The 13,546-nt window shown below is 37.1% G+C and overlaps 1 protein-coding gene across 1 annotated transcript in view; it reads left to right on the plus strand.

Annotated features, from left to right (window-relative positions):
* Window positions 1-9,747, plus strand: part of LOC112147178 (sodium channel protein type 4 subunit alpha B) — a 57,046-nt gene extending 47,299 nt beyond the window's left edge. The window contains 8 exon segments of the mRNA XM_036216267.1: window positions 51-224; window positions 2,440-2,562; window positions 3,306-3,578; window positions 3,651-3,704; window positions 3,786-3,927; window positions 4,098-4,198; window positions 4,365-4,635; window positions 6,648-9,747. Coding sequence (XP_036072160.1) covers window positions 51-224; window positions 2,440-2,562; window positions 3,306-3,578; window positions 3,651-3,704; window positions 3,786-3,927; window positions 4,098-4,198; window positions 4,365-4,635; window positions 6,648-7,873 — 2,364 coding nt within the window. The 3' untranslated portion in view covers window positions 7,874-9,747.
* The last annotated feature ends 3,799 nt before the right edge of the window (window positions 9,748-13,546 follow it).

Genomic DNA, 13,546 nt, shown 5'->3' on the forward strand with positions numbered 1-13,546 from the left:
TCAATCAAAATATAAAACCTAAAGTTTACTGACTTGGTGTTCTTCTGCAGGCATTTGAAGATATCTACATCGAGAGGAGAAAAGTCATCAAGGTGATCCTGGAATATGCTGACAAAGTTTTCTCCTACATCTTTGTGCTGGAAATGTTCCTCAAGTGGATTGCTTACGGCTTCAAGAAATATTTTACCAACTACTGGTGCTGGCTGGACTTTCTGATTGTGGACGTGAGTAAACATTTTTCTGTCTTTATGTCTTTATTCCAAGCGGGTGAGAGCAGAATGTGAATTACTAATAATGTGGTGAGATTTCAGGTTAAATTGAAGTTGGTTTTGTTGCATTTGTGTTGCTCTTTTTAGGAGAATTTTAAATCTTAGTAAACTTATTTTTCTTTTAAGGAAACTCGTACTTTTTTATCTTCACTGGTGTCCCTGACAGATATAAAATTCTGTCCACCTTTGTCATGAGAGGGATCACACATCTATATAAGGGTGGGGTCATCTGGACTCCATAAGATGGCGCAATGGTTAAAGACCCACTGCAAAGAAAATTGTGTTTTTAACATTTTCTTGTGGTATTTTCGCGGGGGTCGGGTAAGATGGAAACATGGGCGGGTTCTCTGGTTGCCCATAAGGGGGAATTATGTATGTAAAGAATTTGTTATTCTTTGCAACAAAATCGTTGGGGGTGACAAAGAATACTGCAGAAAAAAGGACAAAACTTTCGGTTTGGGTCTTGAGTCGAGAAAAGAGCTGGTCAAACACTTCCTGTTCTCGTAAAAACCTTTCCACCAATCAATGGGTTACATCATGGGATGACAGAAGCTCCACCCTAACGGGTCCATTCCATTTTTCTATGGATCTATGATCAAGCGGGGGGGAAAAGAAATGGTACCAGTTGGTCCTGCTTAACGGGTCCATTTTATAATGGAAACGCTCAGTGGAAACGAGTCATTAAATGTTAGGCTAGGTCAGGTGGGCCAAAAAACACTTATTCGTCATGTTTATCTCCCCACAGATCTGGATCAGAGTTTATTCTATCAGATAATCCACTTTGTCATGACGTCTTCATCAAGCAAGCAGAGAAACTCTAGAAATCTGGGTGGAAGCCCCAAAATGTTGTGTTCATGTTTCTGTCAAAGACTGCAGGTTTTGAAGTCTTGTGAGTGGTTTAAGAGTAAAAGAGGGTGTAGCTCTATAGCTTCTAGACGTTCAAAGTGGCCTGGGTGTGCAGCCCATGGTCTGACTTGACCTCTGGTTTCACCTGCTGTTACACAGATCGCTACAGATCGAGCTATTGTTAGGGTAAGTTGTAGTTAGCGGGCCCCAGGTGAGTACTTCTAGGATCTGCATCTCAAAAGTTTCTGTGTTTCTTCACTTGTAAGTCTGTCCTTCGATATGAAAAGCCACCGTTTTGTACTTAACAATCACATTGAGCATGAAATAAGTAAAAAGAAAGGATTGACCTCCTATTTTTTTCTACGGCAAGACCTTGGCTTTTATATCAGAAAACAAATACTGTACCATACGCTTTAAAGATTATCTAGAGAAGATCTGATGTAAAGTAGATCCAATTGACAAGAAGTACTGCTGAGTGGGTGTTAGAACTCTTGTTTTGCAATACATATCATGCATGTCTGTTCTGTTTACTGTATATTTTGTACTGCAATGTTACACATGTTTGTTGAACTAACAATTGTTCCAATTACCTGTCTTTCTTCTCTGTCTATATTGTGTTTTTTTATATATATTTTTGTCTGTAACCTTGTGGAGCCAAAGACAGCTGTAATCTAAAGCTTATTTATTGTCGAGAACAATTTGGAGTATCTTCTTTAGATATATTGGACACATAATTAAATAGACTTTTATAAAGAAATGGAGGACTCTGGGCCTGAATGCCTTAAATTAATTGCTGTTTTCAAATTGGCAAACAAATTCGGCAAAGATTGTTCTTTATAAAACTCACTCTATTTGATATATATGCATATTTATATGCATATATAGCTGAACATGCACGCATGGATAGGATATGTCGATGTGTGCATGCATGTCAGTGTCTTGTCATAAATCACACCATGACTTTCCTTTGTTTGTCATTTAAGCCACGCCCCATTCATTCACAGTCTTCATTCAAGGGTCATTCAACAGCGGAATACCATTTCGCTTTGTCTGTTTTGGATCAAGAATAGAGTGGAAGTCCAAATTTGCTAAAAAGATGACACAAAAAATCCAAAGGCAAACAAAATCTTGAAATTTAGCTGAAGTGTTCCAAACTGTGGAATGTCCCAAAGTGCAAAATAAATCTAAATATGGGTCTTTAGATGTTTTGACTCTATATATTACTTTTCTTTTGTTTGGTATGTTGAATAGTTGTGAAACCATTAACGTTATGTATTGTCATGTGATTTCTCTAATGGTTTTTTTTGTCTGTTTTTCCTTCAAGGTGTCCTTGATAAGCCTGGTAGCAAACTCTCTGGGATATTCTGACTTTGCTGCCATCAAATCCTTAAGGACCCTCAGGGCTTTAAGACCTCTCAGAGCTCTGTCTAGATTTGAGGGCATGAGGGTAAGAATCTAAACGGTTCTTCTGTTACCCCATCGTGAATGTCATCCCTTAACGTCATCCTCACATAAAAGTTCACTGAACAAATGCCTGTAAATTCACCTCAGATTTTCTACTATTAAACATTTATTTGTTCCTCTTGTGCGGGAGTTCCTATATGCTCGCGAACTAAGGATCTTATCCTCTAAAATAAGTGCTCTTGATTACAAGACAGATTTTCAAGCATGAGGTCGTCGTGGCAGATCATTGTGGTGAAGAGAGAACTGAATACTGAATCAGAAAGGATTTTTTTTTTTATTTACCAGTCCAATACTCACTTATGGTCATAGGCTCTAGACAGACAGATGAATGGATTAGTATATGGATGGATGGATGGATGGATGGACAGATAACCAGACTGCAGGACTCATTTTGAAATAAAGTGCAAATTAGCAGATTCTTCTGCATTTGAACATTTGCTGATTGAAAATCCAATTCAGCAAAATGATACTAAATTATCTAAATGTATGCAGATACCTGAACCTTTTTTGTAGTATGAGTTTGTGTTTAAAATTTTAAATAGAGATGTTTCCATCTCACCCTTATTGGTGAGTTAAGGGGAAGAAGAATATAGAGGAGTATTTTTTTTTAAAGTAACTTAAATGTAATAATTACAGGTAGCAATATAGCCATAGTTAAAAATAATTTTATCACATAATGATTTATAAACCAATAAAATGATCTGTTTCCCGTTTAATTCTCATTAGGTGGTCGTCAATGCTCTTATAGGAGCCATCCCTTCCATCATGAATGTGCTGCTCGTCTGCCTGATCTTCTGGCTTATCTTCAGCATCATGGGAGTCAACCTGTTTGCCGGCAAGTTTGGAAAGTGTGTGAACAGAACGGGTTTCATCCACAGCATCTCCATAGTGAACAACAAGTCGGACTGTCTAGCCATGAATGACACTCAGTTCTACTGGACCACAGTCAAGGTTAACTTTGACAATGTGGGACTCGGATATCTTTCCCTTTTACAAGTGGTGAGTTTCTCTCCGATTTCATTACAAGAAAGGAAATCAATTTCTCATTTCTCGTGTTCTTTTATGCTATAGGCAACATTTAAAGGCTGGATGGAAATAATGAATGCAGCTGTCGATTCAAGAGGGGTGTGTACATCCATCATTCTCCATACTTTACATAATAAATCTCCTCCAATAAAAAGATGACTTATATTGGTTTGTGTTTAGGTTGAGGAGCAGCCCAGCAGAGAAATCAACCTCTACATGTACCTCTACTTTGTAGTTTTCATCATATTTGGATCATTCTTTACCCTCAACCTCTTCATTGGCGTTATCATTGACAACTTTAATCAGCAGAAAAGAAAGATAAGTATTAAAATCATTCATGGACCCATTTAAATGTGGGATTCTGTGCAAGTATTTCAAACAAGAAAACATACATGTTTGTTATTGTTTTTATTTTTATTTTATTTTAAATTAATGACTCAACAACCTCAAACGTGGAAAAATAATGAGAGGGTCTTTGTTTTTTATACTTAGGTGGACATGATATCTTTATGACAGAAGAGCAGAAGAAATACTACAATGCAATGAAGAAGTTAGGTTCTAAAAAACCTCAAAAGCCAATACCAAGGCCTGCTGTGAGTAAAAGCAGCAAATCAACACATTAAAGCAATAAAAGATCTTAAATAATGAGACATATTGGTACCTATTTTATTCACAGAGATGAACACTGACAGAAACAAGCATTCATGCAGATATAAATATGGAACATACTAAATTACTCTTTATTTTTGATCATTTCAGAACATTCTTCAAGCCTTCTTCTTTGATCTGGTGTCCAAGCAAGCCTTCGACATCATGATCATGATGCTCATCATTGTTAACATGGTGACCATGATGGTGGAAACGGATGAGCAGTCAGAACAAACAGAATCCATTCTTAACACCATCAACCTTGTCTTCATCGTGATCTTCACCACCGAGTGTCTGATCAAGATCTTTGCCCTTCGTTGTTATTTTTTCACAGTTGCATGGAACATTTTTGACTTTGTCGTGATAATTCTTTCTATTGTGGGTAAGAATGGAAACTTTCCATCTAATTTCTGTTTAGATCTTATCTCTATTTTGTAATTCTGATCCTAATTTAATCCAATGTCAATGGTTAAACTCGTAACAGCACAGTAGAGTCAATCTGAGCAAATTTAGATAAAAGTATTCCAAAAAATCCTCCAAAGAAGACCTTAAATTAGGATTTGGACGATGTATTAGTCAATCCAATGCAGAGAGCACCTCTGGAATATTGGTTAATTGTCTTATACTGTTGTCTTTAAACTGTATATTTTGTCTCAACTTGCAGCAAGTACTTTTACAAAGCAAGAAATGAACAAATTGAAGCCACAATATAGTTAAATGTGCAAATGCAACAAAATACTAATTCAGGTTATGAAATAATTAAAACCTGAAAACAAAATACTAATTTGTGGCCATAAAATTGTTTAGAAGTGCAAACAAAATACAAATTTATGCCCACGGAGAAGTTAAAATGACCAAACAAGATACTAATTCATGGCCACATAATTAATAAGTAAGACATTAAAATGAAATACAAATTTGTGGCAACAAAATAGTTTTTCAAAAAGTGCAAAAAAAAAAAATACAAATTTCTTGCCAGAAAAAAAGCTAAAACGTTTAAATGAAACATTAATTCCTGTTTACGGTGTAATTAAATGTGCAAATAAAATACTAAATCAAGGCAATCAAACAGTTAAAACGTGTGATCAAATTACTAATTTCTGCCCAAAGAATAGCTAAAATGTGGCCATAAAATAGTTAAGATACGTGAACAAAATACAAATTTGTGGCCAAAAGATAAAAAATAAATTTGTACCCATGGAGAAGTTAAAATGAGCAAACAAGATCCTAATTTGTGGTCATGTAATAAAATGTGAAAAACATACTAATTTGTTGCCACAAAATAGTTAAAACCTTTGAACGAATTACTAATTCCTGCCCAAGGACTAAATGAAATGTCTGAATAAAGTTTCATGACCACAAAATAGTTAAAATGTGTAAACGAATTACGAATTTGTGGACGCAAAATACTTAAGACATGTGAAAGAAATACTAATTCATGACTAATTCGTAGTAGTCAAAATCTGTGCACGAAATAGTTATTTTGGCCAACAAAATAGTTCTAATGTGCAAACAAAGTAATAGTTTGGGGCACAAAAAAGTTGAAACACGTGAACAAAATACTAATTTGTCCCTACAAAATAGTTAAGAGATGCAAACTAAATACTAATTTGTGGCTAAATTATAAGTAAATAGTAAATACATACGGCCAGTGCTGAACATTTTACTTGGCCGCGCGGATATATATTGCAACACATTCTCAGTCCCAAGTCGTCACATATTGACGCCTTGGTTAAGGATCCCTCCAAATCACTTTTTGACATTTTGGGTGTCCCCAACTCATCGTTTTGTGATGTACTGCCTGTACCAATTAAATCACAGGTCCCCAACCTCCAAGCTGCGAGCCAAAACTGGTCCAGTTGACGTGTAGAGCACTGGTACCCAAACCTGTTATCTGTAACTACACCCTAACCCGACACCGGACCCGAACCAGTACCAGACGCGATACCGGGCGCCAACCAGACATGGTGCCGGACACGAGCCAGTACCTGGTTAAGATTAGGGTACTGGTAGAGGGTTAGTATACCAGTTCTTGACACATCCCGAGGCCCAGTGTGCATCCGGCACTGTATCCAGTACCGTGTCTCAAGGGTTGCGGACTCTTGACTTTCCGAACAGCCAGCATACAAAAACAACGAGTTTGGGACACCACAACATAAAAAAGTGACGCGAAGGAGATCTGAGCCAAACGTCCATTTGTGACAAGTTGGGAATGAGAATATGTTGCGTGTCCATGTAAACACAGGTAGTGTTGTTGATGTAAAACAAAGTACATTTACATAAAATATTCTTGTGGTATGATGTCTATAAGTAAGCAAGCTTCACAACAAATTTAAAGTTGAGTTTTTTTCTAAGGGTTTGTGGTCTGATGTATTTTATTGTCTCTCATTTCAGGGATTGTACTTGCTGACATTATTGAGAAGTACTTTGTATCTCCAACCCTGTTTCGAGTCATCAGACTGGCAAGGATAGGACGTGTACTCCGACTTATTCGTGCTGCCAAAGGAATAAGGACTTTACTGTTTGCCTTAATGATGTCCATGCCAGCACTGTTCAACATTGGCCTCCTGCTCTTCCTTGTTATGTTCATCTATGCAATATTTGGGATGGCAAACTTTGCCTATGTCAAAAAACAAGACGGGATTGATGACATGTTTAACTTTGAGACCTTTGGAAACAGCATAATCTGCCTTTTTCAGATCAGCACCTCGGCAGGCTGGGACAACCTCCTTAGTCCTATAATGTCCAACTCTCCAGAGGAGTGCGACGTTCACTTTATCAACACTGGTACTAACACCCGAGGGAACTGTGGAAACCCCTCCATGGGCATAGCTTTCTTTGTCAGCTACATTATCATTTCTTTCCTCATCGTGGTAAATATGTACATAGCCATCATTCTGGAGAACTTTAGCGTTGCCACAGAAGAGAGCACGGAGCCGCTGAGCGAGGACGACTTTGAAATGTTTTACGAGGTTTGGGAGAAGTTTGATTCCGAGGCCACACAATTTATTGAGTTTTCAATGTTACCAAGTTTTGCTGACGCTCTGTCAGAGCCGCTGCGCATTGCAAAACCCAACAAGATCCACCTGATTTCTATGGACCTTCCCATGGTCAGTGGGGACAGGATCCACTGTCTGGACATCTTGTTTGCCTTTACTAAGCGTGTCCTTGGGGAGTCTGGGGAAATGGACACCCTCAAACAGCAAATGGAGGAAAAGTTCATGATGACCAATCCCTCCAAAATTTCCCACGAGCCCATTACCTCCACCCTTCGCCGCAAAATGGAGGAGGTGTCTGCAATCATCATCCAGAGGGGTTACAGGAGACATCTGGTGAGGAGGCAAATGAAGCAAGCTTCCTATCTCTATAGACAAATAAACTACGCAACCACAGTGGATGTGGAAAATGCCCCAGAGACAGAGGGGCTGCTAGCAACCATGATACAGCACTATGGGATCATGGGGGCACAGACATCAGAGAACATTCTAATCTCTTCACCTCCATCTTACGACAGCGTGACACAGACAACTCTCCGGAGCCCCAGTGAGGTAGTCAGACCAACATCTAGAGGTTATGAACACCTGGAGCCCAGTGAAAACTACGAGGAGACTTTTCTTTGACAGTCAGTTATACCAGTGAGATTGAACTGTCTTTGTTTTGTTTACAAGTGACAATTTCGAACAAAGTAACTGATGGACAGACAGATTTATTTTTTATATCCTAGAAGACATTGAAAACATATATGCAACATTTAACTGGCTAACACCCTCATTTCCAGGTCTGCCCAACCCTTACTTTTTTCAATTCTACCTACTGCTGACCACCTCAACCAAGAGTCCAATACAACTTGAAATCACTTGAACCCACTAATTATCGGCAAATAGGCAAATGATTGCTTTAAAGTCTCTCTCCGATCATCTAATCTATTGTAAAAGTGTCCCAAGTGGTCTTTTAATTATGATTATGTCATTTTTGGCCAAAATTTAAAAGAAAAACTTGTTTTTGAAAGTATAGTTTCTGTAGGAGAAAATCAGAAATTTTCCTGAGTTGTGGGTAGGACTGTTGACATGGAGTTAGCTAGGACTAATTTCCCATCATCCCTTTGTTTGCACTCTCTCCCGCTAGCTAACAGCCCCCCACAACCCTAACCCAGTGTTCGCAGTGCTCCAAAAATGTCGAGCAATATCAGAGCTATGCAGTTTTGAGCCACATGGTTGTTCAGATGAGGAAAACAAATATGTACATGGATCCAGTCGTCTACTATTGGCTGGATTAGCATGTAGTGGAACAGAGATGGGACTTTTTTCATCTGGCCCTGATTCACCATGGTTTGGATAAAGAAATACTCAGATACGCACTTTTAATCTTAATTTTCTTGAGAAAGATGCTACAAAAACATGTTAAAAACTAAATTGTCATTGGAGTGGGTCTTTAAAACATAGGGTGGGAGGTGTTGTGGAGCAGGGTTGGGCAGCTCTGTTGTAGGATTACTGAGAAATAAATGTGACATTATCATAATCTTCTGGGAAAAAAACAGGTCAGGGCTGTGAGACAAAGTTAAGATCTTTTAACCAGGAAGAAACTAGTTTAGCATATAGTTATGCTTGTAAGCTAACATTGTCTGTATTTTTGGATGACGAGCAGAAACAGATTTTGTACTCTTCATTTTTCTATAAAAAGACTTCCTAGTATTGAAAACAAACAAAAGAAAACTCTGTGTGTGAAATGAGACCATCAAATTAGCAAATCTCTATATACTGAGAAACCTTTCTTTTTTTTTACTTTCTGGTGTAGCAAAAGATAAATTTCATTCCATAAAAAAACATAAATGTTTATCTCTGTATGTTTCTAAACAAGGAAGGCAATAGAGACAGCTTAGATTCAGATCAGTATATAAGCAGTTTTCTGAATGTTTACAAATGCCCTCCACCTCCATGTATCTTCGTCCACAGAAAAGATGGTTGGTTCCATCTCTAAACAGGAAGCCAGTTAAATCCACCGCCGTGTCAAAGCAACCAATAAGAAGACACCCCCACTTCAGAATGGGCGTGGCCTGAATAAATAAGGGGGGCTCAAGAGGATCAAAAAGGATCAGCTTATATTAAACATGACTTTTAAACAAATGCAAAAATGAAAAAAGACTAGATAGCCTTAATGCCTCTTGATATGGTTTATTTATTCTTAGCTGATTTCATAGTAAATTTGTTGACATTTTTCATATATTTTTTAAATTTCTTCCCTTTTACTTTCCTTAAGACTTATTTGAAAATCTGCTGAGTTTTCATTTATATGCAACCATGGTAACATGAAAAAGACTACTGTAGTCTATCTATTGAAAGTCACAATTTCTATTGAATTTTTTGTGAATTTTTAGTTTTATTGATAATTTACTGATATATGTTATTGCACAGTATTTATTACCAGCAACACTTCCCACATCTTTATGGATTTGTTAAAGTTAAAGTTAAAAGTCCCACTATTTGTCACGCACCTAGGTGTGTGAAATTTGTTCTCCGCATTTGACCCATCCCCTGGGGGAGCGGTGAGCTGCAGACACAGCCGCGCTCGGGAACCATTTGGTGGTTTAATGTTGTACAATGCAGTTGTTCTTTTTCTTTCCCAAGAAAAGCCATGTTAGCTTAATAGCTAGCGCACAAATGTGCTAAATAGCTACATTCATTGAATTAGGGTATTGACAGGAAATGTCCAAAAAAAAAAAAAAATAGGAAAGTGAGACTCAACAGAAAATGTATTTAAAGTTGCTGTAATGATTAGTTTGAAATTACATTATGTTTTTTAGGGAGTTTGTCAATGTCATAGTTTGAGCGGCTTTCCTTGAGTATCACTTTGAATCAAATCATTATGAATCACAAGTATCAAAATGGGAAATTCCCTTTTTAAGAGTGACAGGGTTGTTACTTGTGTCTTAAATTTAATTCAAACTGTCATCAATGTATTTTCTGTTTAGGTTTGATAATAATTTACATCAAAGAAAGAAGAATTTGAACCTCAATGTTAACTCAAAGCAAAATTTTACGTTAATTTTTCAAGGAGTTTCAACAACAATTCTCCAAAACTGAATTGAAATTTATCTTAAAAAAACAAAATTCTCTCTTTTTGTATGTTCTTTTAATTTGTATGTCTCCAAAACAGTAGCAACCAGGTACTAAGTTAACATAGCCTATATACTGGAGTAAACTAATAGTTTCTGATGTTATAAAGCACAATAATGAAGTCTAAAGAAACACACTCCCAATGAGAGCCATTTAAGTGCTAATAAAATACTAAATAGAAAGTAAAGTTAAAAAAGGAAGTAAAAAAGTGAATCACTACAAGTTTCAGGTGCACACCAGTTAGTTTTTAGTGTGCATTAGAAACCAGTACTACGTTTTTTTTTTTTTTTTAACTTCTTGTCTCAGATGCGCACCAAAAAGTTTCTAATGCACACCAGATAGCGCCTAGTGTGCACCAAATACTTCCTAGTGTGCACCACATAGTTTCTAGTGCGCAGCTGTTTCCTAGTGTGCAGCAGATAGTACTTGCACACCAGATAATTTCAAGTGTGCACCAGATAGTTTCTAGTGCACAACAAAAAGTTGCTAGTGCAAACCAGATGCTTCCTAGTGTGCAACAGATAGTACTTGCACACCAGATAGTTCCTAGTATGCTGCAAACAATTTCTAGGGCACACCAGATAGTAACTAGTGCACATCAGATAGTTCTTAGTGTGCACCAAATAGTTCCTAGTGCGCACCGGATGGTTCCTAGTGTGTGCTAGATGGTTCCTCACGCACACTAGATAGTTCCTAGTGTGCACCAGAGAGCTTGTAGTGCGCACCAGATAGTACCTAGTGTGCACCAGAGAGCTTGTAGTGCGCACCAGATAGTACCTAGCGTGCACCAGAGTTTGTAGTGTGCACCACATAGTGCGCCACAGATACTGTCTAGTGTGCACGAGATAGTTCCTAGTGCGCAATAGATACTGTCTAGTGTGCACGAGATAGTTCCTAGTGCGCAATAGATACTGTCTAGTGTGCACCAGTAAGTTCCTAGTGCGCAATAGATACTGTCTAGTGTGCACCAGATAGTTCCTAGTGCGCACTAGATGGTTCCCAGTGCCCACTAGGTAGTACCTGGTGCGCACTAAATAATTTCAGATGCGCACCACAAACCAGTGCAATTTTTTTCTTACTTCTTGTTTCACCAGTTAGTTCCAAGAAAACAGCACATATAAGTTTTTTAACATCTGCCCTTTTTAGATCTGATTAAATGTAAAATTAGATTTTTTTTCATGGCAGTAAACAATATTATACATATATCATAAATACATCTACCTCCAGTGGTCATTTCAGGAATTGCAACTTTTGCTACTTCCAGGTACATCTTCAAGAACTGAACATGGGGCTTTTGTTTTTGTTGGGAGACACAATTTGTACTGGTTTAAGAAAACATGTCAAAAGTTTAAACACACTGTCCAACATTTTTATAGACTAGCAGTGTAAACTCAAACATAAAAGATTTCCCATAAAATGTGCGCCCAAATCAAACTATTAAATACATATAGTGAATGTTGACTTCAAATCTGGAAATTGTTTTTCCACTTTAGTCTTCTGGGACTGAGTTACATGTTTAAATTTACAGCATCACACAAGTGAGAGTCTGTAATTTTTGAAAACAGATTAATAACTCCTCCCAAAAAAATATGCTGAACCATTTCGTAAACTCCTTCACAAATGCCGTTCACAATTTCCCCACAAAAGAGGCCTTTTGATAAATTTTTTTACATCACCGCTGGTTTCCAAACAAAGTGGTTTGGCTAAATCAGAAAAAAATCTGTGGAAAAGGCAGAGAAAGCTTTGATTTTCTAAAAATGGAGTGCATACTCTCAAACTTTCATCATCTCATTTTCACTTTAAAAGTATGAAAGTCAAAGGAAGTCCACATTTGATCATATTTAGATATGTAACATACAATTTATTAAAAGAAGTTCTATCAATGGTTTTTGTTCTATAGCTAAAACATCCTTTTTTTAATCATACTGTTTTATCTACATTGCACAGTTGACACATCAGTCTGAATGAAGGGCTGTGTGGATCTGATTTATGTGCCTGATTTTGATTGTTGTGCACTACCTTTTCTGATCTGGATCTGATGTATTTGAGGGGTAATAATTTACTGAAAACTCAATTTAAAAAAATTAGCTGTGTAAAGAGCTTTGTTGATTTCATGTATGTAAAGCTAGTTTTTATCTATTTTTTGTAAGGGTTCATATTAGAAGGTTATTTCAAATAATCACACAATGGCCATGTAAATCAGTTTAACTAAAGATTTTTGTTTTCTTTTTATATATATATATATTGAAACTATCCTGGAAAAGATAATTGTCTGTTTTGAATTTAGATGAAACAGTTCATGGACTGTTTTGTTAAATGGTAATAAACCATTTTCTACATTTGTGGGTTTCCTCATTTTCAGTAAAGCACCATCATAAATCATGTTTTAGGTTGTTGCAACAAATAACCGTTATAAGCGCATGGATATTTGACTCCAGACCTCATTTGACCTACATATTTTATGCGAATGTTTACGTCCAGAGAAGCCAGTTTGTGTTTGACCTAATTGCACGTTGTAGCTCTATTAAATCTCAGTCTCTCTCTCTCGTATTCTCTGTTGCTCTAAGTATAAAAAAACCCAAGCAAAAAAAGAAGAAAAAAAACACAGCAGATGTGCAAAGAATACGGCATCTCCAGGGCTCTGTCCTTGTGAGTGTGCTGCCTTTTAAAGCTTAAGTTTGTTTATAATGCCTCTACAAAGGCAGCACAATCGCATAAAACCTCCACAACAATGTAGCTTAACTGTTAGTTTAGAGAAATGGAGGGTCAACTCACACAAAAAATAACTCACAAAGATGCTTCTATGAGATTAACCACCGATCATAAAAAAGAATCCATTAATAAAGCTTAGTGACAAAAAATACGACTTTTAAAAGTCTACAAATTTTGCATTTTGACATTTTCCCGCTTCGCAGATCATTTCATCTGACAGAAGTTGCGATGGATGAGTGGTCATAGCAGGTATGGATGATGGTTCCTATATTCTGTTGGATTAATAAAAAAATGTAGTCAAGGATGCCAATTTGGACTTAGTCCCAAAGAGATTTCCTCCCTCTGGTTGTTGGGGTGGTCAAATCCAACTCTGACCAGCTGGGAGAAACGGATAATCTGTATGTTTAAAAAAAAAAATCACTTGTTTTAATTAAGCAGATATTAAGTCTTTTTTGTGCAAACACAAAT

The sequence above is a fragment of the Oryzias melastigma genome, linkage group LG17 (genome assembly GCF_002922805.2).
Source record: "Oryzias melastigma strain HK-1 linkage group LG17, ASM292280v2, whole genome shotgun sequence".
In the NCBI taxonomy this organism is placed as follows: Eukaryota; Metazoa; Chordata; class Actinopteri; order Beloniformes; family Adrianichthyidae; genus Oryzias; species Oryzias melastigma.